At 44.1% G+C, this 17,011-nt stretch overlaps 3 protein-coding genes and 1 non-coding gene across 6 annotated transcripts in view; 2 read left to right on the plus strand and 2 right to left on the minus strand.

Annotated features, from left to right (window-relative positions):
* Window positions 1-424: 424 nt before the first annotated feature.
* trnai-aau (transfer RNA isoleucine (anticodon AAU)) lies at window positions 425-498 on the plus strand. Its single transcript has one exon. It is a non-coding gene; the product is annotated as a tRNA-Ile (tRNA).
* A 938-nt stretch (window positions 499-1,436) lies between these two features.
* On the plus strand, window positions 1,437-6,561 carry tram2 (translocation associated membrane protein 2). Its single transcript, XM_019895003.1, has 11 exons — window positions 1,437-1,645; window positions 2,625-2,688; window positions 2,827-2,936; window positions 3,472-3,588; window positions 3,657-3,715; window positions 4,412-4,496; window positions 4,616-4,686; window positions 4,778-4,882; window positions 4,960-5,103; window positions 5,316-5,473; window positions 5,755-6,561. The coding sequence occupies exons 1-11, from the start codon at window positions 1,526-1,528 to the stop codon at window positions 5,829-5,831; spliced, it is 1,110 nt and encodes a 369-aa protein (XP_019750562.1). The 5' UTR covers window positions 1,437-1,525; the 3' UTR covers window positions 5,832-6,561.
* A 66-nt stretch (window positions 6,562-6,627) lies between these two features.
* On the minus strand, window positions 6,628-11,528 carry efhc1 (EF-hand domain (C-terminal) containing 1). Of its 2 annotated transcripts, none has more exons than XM_019894999.1 (9): window positions 10,885-11,528; window positions 9,995-10,273; window positions 9,537-9,824; window positions 9,320-9,469; window positions 9,033-9,225; window positions 8,619-8,845; window positions 7,515-7,890; window positions 7,236-7,412; window positions 6,628-7,158 (listed from the first exon to the last, which is right to left on the minus strand). In XM_019894999.1, the coding sequence occupies exons 1-9, from the start codon at window positions 10,948-10,950 to the stop codon at window positions 7,145-7,147; spliced, it is 1,770 nt and encodes a 589-aa protein (XP_019750558.1). In that variant the 5' UTR covers window positions 10,951-11,528; the 3' UTR covers window positions 6,628-7,144. The 2 variants fall into 2 exon arrangements, with proteins under 2 accessions (XP_019750558.1, XP_019750559.1); XM_019895000.1 differs by having other exon boundaries at window positions 7,266-7,412; window positions 10,885-11,526.
* Window positions 11,529-11,809: 281 nt separating this feature from the next.
* eva1aa (eva-1 homolog A, regulator of programmed cell death a) overlaps window positions 11,810-17,011 on the minus strand; it is a 40,213-nt gene continuing 35,011 nt past the window's right edge. For both annotated transcript variants that reach the window (XM_019895001.1, XM_019895002.1), the window contains 3 exons: window positions 16,340-16,474; window positions 14,433-14,606; window positions 11,810-13,740 (listed from right to left, as the gene is read on the minus strand). In XM_019895001.1, coding sequence (XP_019750560.1) covers window positions 13,355-13,740; window positions 14,433-14,606; window positions 16,340-16,474 — 695 coding nt within the window. In that variant the 3' untranslated portion in view covers window positions 11,810-13,354. The remainder of the gene's footprint in view (window positions 13,741-14,432; window positions 14,607-16,339; window positions 16,475-17,011) is intronic.

The following is a 17,011-nucleotide window of genomic DNA, read 5'->3' on the forward strand; positions in this document are numbered from 1 at the left end:
ACAGTCAGACTTTTTATTTAATGAGCGTGTATTTTATGTTTTTTTAGGACAATGTACAGAAAGTGTTTTTCAACGATCATGTATAGTAAGGCGTTTTTTAAACAACCACGTATGTATTGTATGGCTTTTTTAAAATCTTATTCTATCTATTAAAATCTGTGTTTTTAAACTGCAGAGCGTCTTCACGCAATCAAAACTGGCAAACATTCCCACCTACAGGCAACAAAGCGCAACTGCTGTCTTTTCAGGTTGAAAGCAGAGCTGTGCGAGCGCGAATGTGGAGCCGAGTTCAGCGTCGTTGGGAAATGAGTCCGCTCCAAATAAATATGTTCCCTGCCGCAAACAGAAGACATCTGCAGTTTTGCGGGTTCCTATTTCAAGAATAGCTGCTGTATATTTTGACATGTTCAGAATATGCTTATATGGCCGGTTAGCTCAGTTGGTTAGAGCGTGGTGCTAATAACGCCAAGGTCGCGGGTTCGATCCCCGTACGGGCCACATTCTTTTCATCTCTTTTAACGCATGGAAGGAACGATTGGGGTACAAGACTTACATCATAAGCATTTTGTAAAAATAAAAAAATGCATTCAAGATCGATACAAGTGTTTCTTTGAAAAAGCAATACGATTGTAACATTTAATAAGTATTTTCACAAAACAGAAAAAAATGTGTCTTAGTCGGGAGATAGTCCCGATCCCGTCTTTTTTTTTTCCAACTGAATCCGCACCCAATTCCTCCAAGACTTTTTTTTTTTTTTTTTAAAGACCATGTATAGTTAGGCTTTGAAATGCTACACAAATAAAGTTTGATTGATCAATTGAGATTGGCTGAAAATCTTTTTCCGATCATGTCGATCGGATCGGGACAGGCCTAATCAATGCATTTTTTTTTCCAAGTCACAAGAACTTACAATTCATGATCCGCCCCCCCCCAAAAAAAACTGTAAAATTAAATGTGATCCAATTCAATAGCTGCATCACAAAACAGGCTTTACCAAGACAACAATGCATTATAAGGGTATTAACAATGTCAATTGTGTGTTTAGTTATACTTTTCGTTCAGTTTCAAAACTTCACATTAATACATTTTTGTACTTACATTACACTTTTGATGGCGGCGCGGGCACACGCAGCGGCTCCTCTTGTCTTGTGGTCTGGTTGAGAGGGAGGAAATTTCATCTGTGCACCGACAAGATATTTGACAATAAAGTTGGACTTGATTTATTATTTAAATAATCTGGTATAACAGACTAGTTAAGAAGGGTGTAGTGTATGTTTTCAAAAAAAAAAAAAAAGTATATGTTTTCAACATATTTGTGGTTGCTCAACTACATACATTAAACGAGATGTGATGTCAAAACCAGATTTTACCTGATGCAAACGGCCTTCAGTGAGGTATTTCTGTCACTCGCCCTTTATGACGACGCGCATGCGCAGTGCGCTGGGAAAGTTTCACTGAAGTTCGCAGTCAGGAGAAGGGGGAGAAAAGATTGTCGAAAATTGTCAAATAGTTGCAGGGAATTGCGATGGCGTTTCGCCGAAGAAACAAAAGTTACCCTTTCTTCAGTCAGGAGTTTCTCATCCAGAACCACGCCGACATCGTTTTCAGTTTGGTGATTTTCATTTTGATTGGACTGATGTTCGAGGTGAGATGGACTTTTCAAGTTTCTTTCGTCTTCCACCGCAGAGCTGCTTTCTGATGGCATGGACATCATGGCGAAACTCGATGTGGACGTATTATTTTCCTGAAGGAGGGAAACAGTAACTTCTCATACCGCAGCAGAACGTTTTGAAGACTTGGCGACTACTATTTAGACGTTTTCGTTCTTCTTTGTAGTCGACAATGCAATAGCTACGAAAATCGGAGGATATTAATGCTTGACAACTTATCGGCTACTTTGACACAAGTTTATCGGCCTAAACACTATTTGCATTCATAGTTTCAAGTTTCTGCGTGTCTGCAGAATTTTTGATTACAGTAATCACGTCACTTTACACAAACACGCAAAAAAAGGAAGCCGGATTAAGAAGGAAACAACGTGGCGATCGCCTTCAAATTAAAAGTCAAGCGCTCGTTTCTGCATTGGAAACGTACACACGTCGCGAACAGGCTCTTTATTTGGGAAGCGGATGGACAAGAAGCAGAAGTGTTGTCTGACGAAAAACTTGTCCCAATTTATTGCTCACTGCCACGTCTTAAATTCAACCTCCCCCGTAGTCCTACCACGGGCATTTTTACATAAAACGACGCGTTGCGAAACACACGTATCACATCCAGACATATTTAGCTCTGAATGTACTTTGGAAATAAGCCATACACAAATATTAAAATGAGCGATCTGTAGAGGGAGGGGGGAGGGTTCCCTACTTTTTTTCCTCGTAAAAGTTAACGTGTCACCTGACAAGACCCCATTCGGTTACCCTTTATTAGAGGTGTCTGAACTATTGCCCGCAAAGTCTCCAGTTCAAATGTACTGTTTTTTATTTTTGGGGTGGGGGGGTCATTAATTTTATTATCCTGAAATCTATTATGTTCACATTAAAACCCTTTGTTGTACCAGCCGTGCTCACGTGGTGATGTCGTGTGTCTCCAATCATGAATGACCATTTGAATCTCCCTTACAGGCAACAGCAAAGACGGCCATATTGTTTATCCAGCCCCAGTACAACGTCACCACATTGACCTCAGGTATGGTATCCTTGCATGTAGTGCATGGCAGTTATTGTGAAACAATGTGGTGTTAGACTGCCCAATGTCAAAGAGATTTTTACCAATGTAAAATACTCAAAGGTGTTTTCAACTCACCTGATGTGCTGTGCCCATAAGATGGAGAAGTGACATTGTATCATTATGGATGGAAGGACTGCGCCACCATCCTCTTCTACTTCTTTATTACCATCATCCTGCATGCAGTGGTGCAGGAGTATCTACTGGATGTAAGTACCACCAATACGGGGGCTCGGTTAATTATAGGTGATCGTGTCCCTTTTAAGCACACGGTTAAAAAAATCTTGTTCTGTCATGCTGACTACTCTATCCATCTTGTTATATTCTAAAAAACACTTTTTTTTTTGCTTTAAAACTGATTCAAGCTTGTTGAAAAATGACGGCACTTAAAATCTGTTCGGTTTCTTGCGACAGAAAATATTCAAAGCCTATGTGGTCTGTTTAACCAGAATTTTTTATTTGTTTTTTTTAAGACTAGTAATTTGGACTACGCAAACTATTAACTGGCTGACAGCCACATCGTTCCCTCTCTTGTGCAGCTGTTTTGAAAGTAGGCCAATGATGGTGTAATTTCAGTGCAGTGACCACAATCCAGAGCATATCTAATCTGCCACTTCTTGTTCGTCAGCCTCTTCAAATAGCATCTTTTTTTTTTTTTCCTGCTCCATTTATTTCATTTTTTTTGAAGACACACACTTGTTGAGTCAGCATTTACAAACCGCCGCACATCGTTCTCACTCCCAGAAAATCAACAGACGCCTCCATCTTTCCAAGAGCAAGAACACCAAGTTCAACGAGTCAGGTCAACTGTGTGTATTTCATTTGGTGTCCAGTGTGTGGAGTTTCTACATCCTCATTACTGTGAGTTTCGCACTCTTCATATGCGTCGATTTTCTTTGGACTTACAAGGGTTGTCTCTGAAACGACAGGAAGGATATGTTTTGCATCCCAGCAGACTTTGGGAAAACTATCCACATGCACACCTCAGGTATGATTAACACGCGTCTTCTACGGATCTGTTGAAAAAAGAAAAAAAGGTGATGAAGTAATACAAAAGGCTCCATCGTGACTCAAATGGAAAAACTGAAACTGAATTGCACAGTGCACTGCTGTCTGTTGCTTTATTTTTTTAGCGAGCCATTTCCTGTTTACATAATGACAGGAGCCGACTACCATTTTTTTTTGGCAAGCATGGAGGGGGAAGTGAATTTCTCAAAAAAAAAGGGGTGGGGAGACACATCCTACTGATGCTTGTTAAGCCACTTGTCGAATGACATCATATGAAGGGAACCTCGACATATTTATTTTGGGTTGGCGCAGTGGCCCCATCAGTAATTATTCCATTGTGACTGGTTGGGCAAAATGGGGAAATTTAATTTCACGAAGTAGGAGGAAAAAAAATAGCGAAACTCTTCAGGGAAATTTTGGTTTTCAAAAGATGACTTGATACAAAGAGTCTGCGCAATTTGATTGGTGGTCGGGGGAAACTGTTCCATCACGACTGAAAACTTTTACCAAAAATAACATCATTCAAATGGACCGTACCATTTTCATCATTTGAAACAGGGGGAATCAAGAGTCACATGAATGTTCATCTCCAATTACAGTCAATAAAGAATGTGTAAAAAAATGTAAAAAAAAAAAGATCTCCACTCTCGCCATCTCTTATCGGTTTGTGATTCAGGTTCCAGGTTAAGTTTTTCTACCTCACTCAGCTGGCCTACTGGCTCCACGCTTTGCCTGAACTCTACTTCCAGAAAGTGCGCAAGGTCAGTCAGGAGGAAACGTGTTTGCGTATGAGATTATAATCGTCTTAAAACAAATTTTTCATCGTTGGAAACTTATGACGAGAACATAAAAGGCGAGCGTGTGTTGGGTCATTTACCAGGAGGAGATCCCTCGTCAGCTGCAGTACATCGGCTTGTATCTGCTGCACATCTTTGCGGCGTATGTGCTCAAGTAAGCAGTCCTGCAAATTCAAAATGATTACAAGCCAAAATATTTCCAGTTGAAAAAAAAAAAAGTGAATAAAACTGTGGACCTGTTTTAGTTTGAACCGCGTGGGTTTGGTGCTGCTCTTCCTCCAGTACGTCTCCGAGCTGGGTTTCCACATCGCCAGACTCTTCTACTTCACAGATGAGAACCACCAGAAAATGCAAGTTGACCCCGATTTCATCATTTTCGTTCAAAGCGAAGCATTAAAAATGACCACGTCGGCGTTGTCCTCTTCAGGTTTGACATATGGGCGGCCAGCTTTGTCATTACTCGCATGTCGACGCTGACGCTCATGTTTCTCGCCGTCGGGTTCGGTTTGGCCCGCTGCGAGAACCAGGTGCTGGACTGGGAGACCGGCAATTTTAACACTGTCCTCATAAGGTGAGGAATCCTCTCAATGCATTCACGAGATGTTATGGAGGCCACTGATTTTTTTTTTTTATTAGTGTTTAGTTGTAGTCTGGCAAATCTATGGCGAGTCTAAGCCACCACCAATCTGTGCTCCTCCGCTGACTGTCAATCATAAATTAAAAAAAAAAAAAAGCTGTTAGATCGGGAGCGGAGTGATTTAACAGTTGGTCCGTTCTTTTCAGGATGACTGTTCTTCTACTGGTATGTCTGACACAATCTTGGCTCCTCTGGAAGTTTATCCGCTTCCAGCTGAGGCGCTGGAGGGAGTTTCGACATGAGCAAGCCGTCCGCAAGAAGGCCGCCACCAAACAAGCTCTTCGGCCAATGAAGCGGGACTCTCGTGAGTACACAAGAGGGGAAAAACTCAAGGCCGTGTTTGGAATCATTCAGCCATACTCCCGCTATTCGCTCAAGAGACATTTTTTGTGTTGTGGGCTCTAAATGAAAAAAAATAGTTTGCAAAGGGGAGGGGTGAGCAGTTACGAGGGATTTTTGATTTGATTGATCAATGAATTTTGTATAAATGTGAATTTTCTGCTCTTATGACGCTAATATTTTGAAAGACTCAAGTTGTGATTTTTGTTCACCTTCTCGTTGTCATGTCTCTTACTCTCCATTTAGTTGGGCATTATGAAAACGGAGTCCTAAAAGCCGAGAACGGAACATCTCCTCGGATCAAAAAACTCAAATCCTCCTAATGAAACATTCGGATTGAGCAGAGCAGTGGCCCGGTCCAAGCTGAGATCCCCGAACACAAGAGGGGCGAGCTGGTGTGTCCTGGGATCTAGTTCCATCCCGACACGCTCCCGGCGACTGCGTGACTACAAATTTCGGGCTTGAATGCTGGAAAATGAAATCCAAGGAAATTTCTTGAGCCCAAGAGACATTTACTCTCCTCATCATATCTATTTTTGTACTTTTTTTTTCTTTTTAATACAGCCACAAGACCAGCTTTCCCTTATTAAGGAGCATCATGCCAGCAAAATGCCAGAAGTGTACAAACAACAGTATGTAGCACATGTTACTGTGTAGCAACTTTGATTGTATGCATGTAATCCTCGTTACCAAGTACTGTATTGCTCGTCTGATTGCCGTTGAGCCAGCTTTGCTTCTTTTTTTTTTTCCCAGTCTGGTCCGTTGGGAGTAGCAAAAAAAAAAAAAAATGTTACCGATAACGTCATGATACAGGCTTATTGTAGGCAGGTCGTAATGTTCGCTCATATCATGTCTAAGGTGGAGATAAGGGGGAGGGACTTTGGTCAGCTAGTTGAAAAGTCTTTCAAATTGACTCCCAAGTAAATCACGTTTCGTATTCGTCACTTCCAAGACGCACATCGCAATGTACTTTACCGCATGCCGTTCCATGAAATGTCCTTGTGTTCAATGATGAATAATGCAATTTTCTGAAAGAAAAAAAACAAACACGTATGATTCATTTTCAGTCATGATTCATTTCACTTTTTTTTTGCCTGGCAATCACTACAGACCACAAAGCCATTTTCAATAGATTTTTATGTTTCTTGCCCTCCTCCAAAAATATATATAGCGATAATCTCTATACAAACCGTACATGTACAAGATGTGCAACATTTAATTTCTGGCTGCAATGTCAAGTTATTTAGATCAAAGCCTTGGGCCCCTGAAAAATTTGGCAAATAAAATGTAGGCAAACATTACTTCTAATGTGGTACTTCATATCACAGATGCTCTGATGAGCACTGAAAAGCTTTAAGGAAAAAAAAAAAAGGCCATCATGATCAAACAATGTCATAACTTATGACAAGTGACGCTATGATGAAGGACGAGTCAGTGTTTGGATAATACTATTTTAAATGGGTGAGTCTTACACCAACGTGTAAGACAACTTATTGGAGTCTCTGGTTCTCAGTGCGGCTCTGATACTCCTTTATCCATAAATCTGTCAAACAGTTCTCCAAAAAGCAGTGTATTTTGTTACGAAGCACCCCGCAGGCTCTTGAGTCCTGGTCCTAAGCACGAAGGGGACGTGACATCATGAGGGCGGCTCTGCAAAGCATATAAGTCATTCGACTTGACGTCAAATTTCCAAGGGATTTGGGAGTTCGTCCGTCACTCAAATTTACCATTTTGTCCTGCCGTCTGGTTTGTTTTGCCATTTTGTTCCGCCGTCTGATTGGTTCCGGAGCGCAGCTTCTGGCGTATGGTTTCAAGTGTCTCCAAGGGAATCTGGCCGGGGTTGTTCTCCATGTAATTGAGGACGTAAAGGTCGGCGTCTGTCAGGACGAAGCGGTGGCCGAAAACTAGAAGAGTGCAAAAAAAGAAACACACGAGTGGCTTTCGTCGGTCGGAACGGATCCCCTGAGTGGAAAGTCTTTGGATTGTGCTCGAAACCAAACACTCACCGTCCAGAATTGATCCGATGGAGAAATCCGACGGTGAGTAAAAGTCGGGATTGTCCACCGAAGTGTCCGGCTTGGGAACGCGTGTCCTTTTCAGGAACACCCCGCCCCTGAAACCGGAGTTGTTTTTGGGATTCTCGTAAATACAGATGGTGTCATTGGACAGGTAATAGGACAGAATGAAAAGACGATCTGCATCTTTGCGTCTCTGGGACTCGGACGCGTCCTTGGGAGTGACCAGTCGGGCGCTGTAGCGCAACACTTTGTGCTCGTTCTCCAGCATCTTCAACACATTCTTTCTGGGGGGTGCGGGGAGGAGAGATAAACAACTCTGGAGGGAATCTTCGAGCGATCCGAAGCCATTGTAGGGAGGAATCTCCTGGAAATATGGCAAAAAACAGATTCGGGGAAATGCTGCAAAATACAGGAATACCCGCTTAATGGCTGGTTGTGATTTGTGTATAGGTCACAAGATGATTGGCTGCTTGCTGAGTTGAGTAAACGAGCCGCCGCTATACAGGCCAAAAACGCCTTACTATACATGGTCGTTTTTTGGGGCTAAAAACGCCTTAATTTACATCGTTGTTTTTTGGGGGGATAAAAACGCCTTACTATCCATGGCCGTTTTTTGGGGCTAAAAACGCTTTACTACACATGGTCGTTTTCTTTAGCTAAAAATGCCTTACTATCCATGGCTGTTTTTTGGGGATGAAAACGCCTTACTATACATGGTCATTTTCTTCGGCCAAAAACGCCTTCCTATCCATGTTCGTGTTTTTAATACCGTCATATTTTTTCTCTCTTGTCATACTGTCAGAATCTAAACTCGGCCCATTCCTAGTCTCAAGGAATTTGTTAAGGCGAGCTTTGTATATCGGTTTAGTCCGGGTTGTTGGTGGACATTTGGAAAGTCTTTGCTGCATCTGTATACGCTTTTATCTGTGAGGCATTTATTTTGGGGGGGGATACTGTTGAGTTTGAAATCATGCCAAACTGCTTTGGGATCGTATTTTGTGGTCTGTTAAACATTTCAGGGGCAGGGCCGTCAATTTCTGGCGGTTTTCCACGACTCATGCAAATAGCCCCGGATTAACTTTTAAGTCTCACCTTTTTCATGCCCTCAAACTTGCCCATTTTCCTGGGTACTTCGATGCTTTTGATATTGATCTCAGGGTGGTTTGCGTGGTAGTAGTCTTTGGTGAAGTCATCGCAGTCGTACAGGAGGAAACGGCGTCCCAGGATTATCATCATTTTTCCCACCTGGAAGTCTTTCGGAGAGAAGAACTCTTCCACTTCCTCGACCGAATCCTCCATGACGCAGCTCGGGAACTGGTCTGGAAAGACAAAGACGGGAAGCTAAGAGGTGGCGATCGCACAAACATCGCTTCAGTTTGGCACTGCTTTTCAACCTGTTGTTCAGTATGTTGTTTTTTTTTTTTTTTAATTTGGGTTCTGCTCCAGAATGCTTCAGAACGAAACTAAACCGAAGCACCTGTTGGCCACGAGCAAATTTTGTCTTACCGTGACCGGGCTTCATTTTCTTCGGTATCCGCAGTCGCTGCATCAGAACCGGAAAAGGAAAGCGGCCGCTGTTGGGCTTGTGGTCCTCCCTGATCTCCACCGTGTCATTCACCAGGAAGTAGTGGATGGTAACGGGCAAGGTTTCGCCAAGCTCAGACTCCGAATCATCCCACAGGGCGAAGAAACGCAGCACCTGACCAAGGAAATAGTTCCGTGCTTACAGTGAAGACCTGACCCATTCACAATAACATACGGAGAACTTCTTAATTTAGATTTTTAGACTTTACCTTGCGATCCATGTGGAGAAACTGGTACCTGCTGTCAAATTCGGAGCGCGTCGTGCAAGTCGGCGGAGGTTTCTCCCGCCCCTGGAGATAAGAATCCACTGGCATTTCCTCCGGCGCGTTCAGAATGATGCCCTGACGCTGCATAAAATCCTGCAAATCGAGTCGACGCGGGAGGTCACGCTTGCATTTTCCATACACGTCCGATGGCGTGTCGTACCTTGGTAAAGGCATCACACTGGGCGATGTGGTACTTCACACCGTACACTTCCAAGTCAATGCCGAGGTTGAGGTCTTTCCAGTGGTAATACTTCCCCGGTTCCCTCTTAGGCAGACATTGGCGTTTGATCCGTTGACCCTGCAGTATCCCGGAATTGGGCACCCAGGGCTCAGAGATGCTCATGCTGTCGTCCTCAAGGTAGTAGTAAATAACCACATGACGGACGCATCTCTTCTCATCACGACTGTTGATCATTTCCTCCTCAAAGTACGCTTTGAAGCAAAGCACCTGCAAATAAAGCCAAGCGATCCGTGACGCGGTCACAACACCGCACAGCCGCAACTCTGCATGTGTTCCTTAATATTGACATTCTACTAAATAGTAGCTAGCAACCGCTTCACTGGTTGCACATCGATGTCAACTAAAAATGTTTTGGGTGACTGGTAACAGGACCATACCTTCTTGTCGAGAGTGACATAAGCTGGGATAAAGGGCTGAGGATCTGGGTGAGTGGGCGCAGGAGCGGCGTGGTAGGACAAATTAACCAAGTCTTTAATGTACTTGGTGTCAAAGGAGCCGTAAGTGAAGTCCGGCATGTCACCGGCCATGCCGCTGAGCTCTTCGTGCATCATCTGCTCTGTTAATAGAGGTTCCAGTCCGATGCCCAACCGGGGCGGGCGGGCCAATGCCAGGCCCTTGGAATAGGACAAAGTCTGAGGGCGATGAAAGGCTGTTTTCTGGGGAAGTAAAAAACAAACATCCATGAGACATGTTGAATACCACCAGAGTGCATCTTCGGTGTGAAGTTCAGTCCTCCACTTTTTGACACGGATGGATTGGGCAGCTGGCCTAGGGGAGATGCACAAAAGTCAGGTACGTGAACTACTGCCATACCATTGACCTGAGTATGCTATGCACTCATCTACTGCAGACATTATTGCAATTCTCCACTTTCTGCGACTGCTGTACTCTACTGCAAGAACTGCTGCCTTTCTTCCCACCAGCCCAGCTGATTGCATTCATTTGCAAAAGCATTCCATTTACCGTTTGCGTTTGGATTGCATGCATTAAACACATGCAAGTCGTCTGACTTGCACTTACTTTGTTCACGCATGTTAAATTTTAAACACATCGTGTATTCACAAGACTGTCACGCAAATACAACATTCTGTAGTATTACAAAGCCAAAGATGATGCGATCGAATCATTTCCTATTTGGCAACATTGGAAATGAATGGCATGCTGTTAGAATAGAGCAGTAGCACAAGCATACGCCGAATGATGTCTTAAAACAGGTCACACTGGTTAGAAATGTTTGAAATGCAGTGACTAGAAAAGTTCTACTTACCGTTACATCCTGGAAAGAAAACCCCGGCAAGAACGGCAAGCCGTTGTTGTCCAATTTGCGTGACATTGTTGCTTCGAGTGGACGAGCGATACAGTAGTCGGGTTTACATTTAATGACGCGATTTTGTTGTTATTTTTGGGCACTTTTTCGCAACGAGAACATTCAACGACGTCACGCCTGCTTTTATTTTGGTTCGGTTCCGGGATGTGACTTCTGTGAATATCGGAACGGCTTTCTTTGCTGGCATACGTTCTCAGTTAAAACTTTTCAGTCCATCCTAACAGTGTGTCCAAAAAACAAAGGTGATGTCATTGTCAGCCCTGGAAGAGAAACTGAGCTTCGGGGCGACGACTCAGACGTTTTAAGACGTTTATTTCAAACATGCTAATGCTACTACAGAAAGTTGACGTTAGCCACTCAAGCACAAGCTAACAGTCACGTTTTGGGTGACGTCACGAAACGACACGGAAGTTAGCAAATACGAATAAAAACAAAATTTAACACCCATTTTAGTACAAGTGTCAACATTTTCAAGGAGATGCATTACTTTGCGCTGAAAAGCAATGTTTTAGCCGCACTACTGTTGTTTCCATGGAACCAGCCTAAAAAACAAACAAATTAAAAACAAATTTCACACAAAAAAAAAATCAAAAGTATGAATACATTATTAATAAAACCACACTGACAGCTGAACTGAGGCAAGTGTTTATTTGAAGGAGTTTGTGTCATCTCTTGCAGGGTGTGAAACCTAAAGTTGACCACCAAGGGGCGAGCAAGGACCTCCCTTTGCCACCCACTTCCCTTGCTTAGACCAACTTTTCTGCCGTCATTCCATGTACACCTTTTTATCCAGGCATGAAAAAAATTCCTTTTGTTTCTTCTTGACCTCAGACCAGCTTTTCTTTTCCCCTACTGACGTCATTGCTTCTTCCGACCTTCGTTCCTTCACCTTTCCATCCTTCCTGGAGACTGAGTTTTTGTCCTCTTTCTTTTTTTTCCTTCCTTCCTTTTCATGTTATCCCCATGGCTGCATGTCTTGAGCCTCCTTTATGATTAATTGAAGATTTTTTTTTTGTCTTGTGATTGGCTGGATACCAGTTCAGGCTATCCCTCGCCTCTTGCTCAAACTCGGATGAGTTCGGCTCCAGGAGACCCACGACGCTGAATAATGAGAAGCATTCGAAATAATGGATAGATGGACTCAAAATATCAGAAGACATGATTTCTGAAACGTTTATTCCAAACAGAGGAGTCACCTCCTGCCCTCGTGTTGGTCAGCTATCGGCGTGTTCATGTCCAAATGAAAACAATAAATGTTCTAAAAATGATACAGCATAGACAGGCTGTCCCAATGTGGGTGACCCTAATATGTGTGCTATCGGTTACTCACCTCTCAAGTTAAAAAAATAAAAATAAAAACTATGAAAGACAAATATGGTTATTTCTACACTTGAAACCAGAGAAGCACAAACAGAACTGGATTGTAAATAGCTTATATTAACATGGCCGATGTGATTTTCATCACACAGCGACGGATACTTCCAGATACGAGTCCTGTTCAGTTCAATCGGTGTTTCACTGAAGCAAACGCAACCGAAAACAACCAGAAGGAACTACGCTCAATGATTTGGTATTTCTAGTCATCAGACCCTGTGAGAGACCTCATAGTTTGAAAAGGCACTGCACTGTGAGTTTCATATCCTGTATCAAAAATACGGTTAAATCACTAAAAACCTCTTTGAGGCTCTCTGTATCATATCGTATCTCTTTAACTGCTAGAGGCTGACGTACATGATTTCAAAAAAAAAAAAAAAGGGGGCTTACCCCTCCTCCCCTCTTAGAAGGCAAAAACACACAGACACTGTAGGATTGTATCCCTGAGGCGCCGGACAACCTTTGCCAAGTATAAAAATATCTCATAATAAACCATACGCGAGAACCAAAATACACAAAAATCAATAAACTATTAAATATTATAAAATAGATTTCATAAGGATGGGGGGGGTGAAGGAAATATTTTTTGGTTTTGTAAAAGGCAGCATCCTCTGTGGGGGCCGGGGGGAAAGAAAAAAAAAAAAGATTGTCCTGTACACTTTTAGGTCTTAAATGCTGGCTAAAGATCCAAGTGTTGCAGCTGCCTGATGCCTTGCTCGCCTCTTTAATCACCGTCAAGTCTCCGCAGGTCTGTACGGGTCCTAGGAAGCTAAAAACCGAAGGGCCTGACTTCAAAAAAAGGGCTTCCTTGAGGTCATGGGCGAGGCCCCTCGCTTCCGGCAGTACGCTCCAGCTGAGAGGTAGAGCGGGGGAAAACACTCCTACAAGTGGGGGAAAATTACGATACCCAAAGGAGAAGGCCAACGACCTCGGTGGGGGGGGATTCTCTTCCCAAATTTGCAGTACCTCCTTATTGGTTGACAGGTGCGAGCCATCCGAAGTCTTATTCGAGTGAGCGTTCCGTCCAAAGCGGCGGTCAGTAATACCGATTGAGACTTCGCGTCCCGGGGACGTCGGGCTGCCCGTTCATCCAGATCTCCCTGATGATGCGTTCCCTCTCCTCGAGCCGCTGCGCTCGCTCCAGCTCCTCGGCCGAGGTGAACACGTTCATGTTGAGCGTGCGCTCGAAGCGCCGGTGCCGTCGCGCCGACAGGTCCGAGTTGGCGTCCCAATCCGAGTCGGAGTCGCTGGAGTCCGACGACGAGTCGGCGGCGGGGCGCGCTCGTTTCTTGGCGGCGGCTTGCCGGCGGGGCGGCTGGCAGTCGGTGCGACAGGAGATCTGGACCACCAGCGCGAATAGGGTAAGGAAGAGGCCCAGACAGACACCACAGACAAAGAAGAGAGCCGCCCTCTCTGGGTGGTCTGGCGTAGAGTGGAAAAGATAATGACCAGAAAAGTGAGTGATATGTGACAGTTACCGCAATAATTGCTCCCCCTTTGTTTCATATCAAATATTTGACTCGCTGGTTCCCTTGACATGGCTTGATTCTTTTGTCTTCAACACCAAGTCTAAATTGTAGTGGTGGGAAGTAACTACATCCCCAAAATTTTCAGGCTATACTTGAGTATTTTTACTGACTGCTTTTGACTGTGATTTCCTGCATTTGAAAAAAAATCGACTTTTTACTCACTTTGTCAAAATCGGCGGGCTGTTTCTTTGGCTGATAAAATCAACAGCAGCAACAAAGCAACGTGAACCAGGGAGCATTCACTATGACGGCAATTAAGTTCAGCGAGGCAAGATTTGCCCGAAATTGCTTGATGTTGGCTCCAAGAACGATTTACGACGAAAGCAATCTGTCTAAAAATAACAGTCCTGGCATGCAAAAGTCCGGAAAAAAAAAAATAACGGTAAGGAGGATTTTTTTTCATTCATTATCATAAGCTAATAGCATAGCTAATTTAGCTTATGATAATAAGCTATGATAATAATTAGCTTTAAAAAAAAATTTTTTTGTCTGTTCACAGAGTTGGCAAAGTAAAGCTCTATTTTTGACTCGGACACTTTTATCAACCATCACCGGCCCATCGCACCCGATTATTTGTGTTCCTACTTGAGACGTATGTGTAGGCCGCCAGAGCGTTGCTAATGAGGGCCATGCTGGAGCTGGAAGTGGAGTTAATAATGGGATTCATCTCCGGGGGCCTCAAGGGCGCCTCGCCTCCCCCTCTTCCAACCTCGGGATACCTCTCCTGGTCGGCGCTGGTCTCTCTGATGCGCTTCCGATCTGCAGTGGGGAGGAAATGACACAAAAGCCGGAGTCAAAGAACGGATAAGCCCGTTATGATCCTCCGACTAAAATGTGGTCCCGTGAATGCGATGAGGCACACCGAGTAAGTATCAGTCATCGTATTTTTACCACATGTGCTGTGTCGTGATGCCACCGGTTGGGTCATTGACAAAAAAGTGCTTCCGAGCCACTGAGTCATCCCCGCGGCGTCTGCGTGGGTTGTTTTAATCGTTTTGGTCCGAGACGACGCATCAAAACACATGCGCCGTCTTGTGATCGACAAGATAACATGGCACCGCCGCAGCAGAAGGCAACTTGACTCAGGCCATTAAGAACTGAACAACCGATGTGAGGAAAGTTTGAGCGATGTCCTTCTCGGCAAATTGCCGCATCGGAAGCACGAGGCCACAGTCGGTATTTATTTTACCTGCGCCTTTCAGATCGACCCCGATCTGGTAACTTTGACAGAGAACGGCAAAATAAAGAGAAATCTTTTCACAGCTAGCGTAAACGTGGTCACTTGCGGTGAATGTTTTAAGTCATGGTGGATGAGCATGTTTTGGTGAAATGTCACACAAAAGCGCCGTACGCTAAAACTAAACTGACGTTAATTAACGTGCGTCAGACCTCTTATCTGATAAACATAGTTTAGACTGCAATTGCCGGCTAAAAGCGTAAACGTTTCCACCTGGACGTACGGCTGCGGCGTCAATGTCTGCTGACCAAGAATTCCCAATCACACACACGCGCGAAGGCAGCCAGAAAAATAAACAGGTGAAATGAATCATGATGGATCATTATCATCTCATTTAGCTGCAAGGAAAGACTCTGAAATTAATTTTAAAAAGAGCGCTAGGAAATGTATGGGTTTCAATCAAGCTAGCGCATGTTTTGGACACACCTCACAACAAAAAAGGCCAGAGCTGAGATTCAAAACTGGGATGTTGGACTGTGAGACAGGCCTGCTAACCTCATTAGTAACATTATTAACTAGCCAACATTAGCAGACGTGCTAAGCATTCTCCCTTGACATAGATATATATTTTTTTATATTAACCCTTTCACGCACCCTGTAACTCTAATGTGATCGAAGATAAGCTTTATGCTGGTCTTCAGGCCTGTTTTGAGATCTCTTGTTTACACTAAGCAACGCTAACCACCTACTAGCGCGGGGCTGTCATTAATCAGACAGGTAGTATATTTAGAAACCGCTTTTTTCCTCCAGAGACAAAACATTTCATCACGGGACAAAAGACCAGACGAACGACGTGACGAGGAATGCCGGCTGTTCATGTCGACGTGTCGCGTTCCACCCTCATATCCTTACAGTATTCCTCCCGTGTCCCTCTATCAAAAGATGGAAAACCGGTTTTTCCAGGTCAGCCGGAAAGTAGGAAAGCGCTTCCAAAGAGGTCAATGGCCTTTCAAGCATGAGGCACTGTCATTAACTGATGCGTCGAGCCCTTGTCCTTTTCATTTGTTCATCGATCTTCCTCAACAGTAGTCATTTGTGTTCTGAATGCTTTGCTAGCAGTCCATTTTCTTTTCATTCCCTTTGCTATGTCTCCACCCATACATTTATGCCCTGATGTGAGACCTCAATATTGTTCCACTTGAAGCATGAAAGGGGGAGGGGGTGGACTGTGTCGTGTTAACTCTCTCCGTGGGGGTGCCACAAGGGTCTGATCAAAGTCCCTCAAGCTTAGGTGTGTGTGTGCAGTTTTACTCACCTGGAACAGCGTTGGGGCGTTTGACTGAAGTCCCCTCAGGAGGGCTGTCTCCCACTATGTTGGGGTCATGGGCGCCGGACGGTGGGGAGTACGCTGGCGCTCTGGAGCTTTGTTCCTGGAGTAACTTCTTTGGGACTGCAGAAAAATGGATGCCCGTGCAGGAAAAGGAAGTCGAGGACATAGGAGAATGATTAGAATGACAATGTCGTTCACTGCCCGGGGTCAGGATGACAGCGTTTTTGAAGTTACTTTTCCAACAACGGAGGAGAACTGCTGAATTCATTTGTCATCATGTGGCTGTTGGTCATGGTCAAGAAATACACTTTAGAGAGTCCAGAGCACAATAACAGTTCAGTCACGTTGCCACTTCTGTACTTTGTATGTTTGTTACCAGCAGCTATGCTACGGAAGAGCAGCAAATGACTCCCAATGATAAACCAAAAAACCACGAGGGTACAGAACAGAATATTTGAGCAAATGAATGATGACCAAACATATTTACAGTATGTGCTATGATTCACACTTCTTTGACCTTGCACTATGTTTTCCCGAAACCTACGGCTCCCACCGCCATACACCCCCTTAAACCTCAGTGTCCTGTGAGTGAGTCAGGGAGTCTGCACCCCCCCCCCCCCCCCCACCCCCCCCTCCAAAACCCACCACCCGGGACAC

Source organism: Hippocampus comes, unplaced genomic scaffold, assembly GCF_001891065.2.
Source record: "Hippocampus comes isolate QL1 unplaced genomic scaffold, H_comes_QL1_v1.1 scaffold8, whole genome shotgun sequence".
In the NCBI taxonomy this organism is placed as follows: domain Eukaryota; kingdom Metazoa; phylum Chordata; class Actinopteri; order Syngnathiformes; family Syngnathidae; genus Hippocampus; species Hippocampus comes.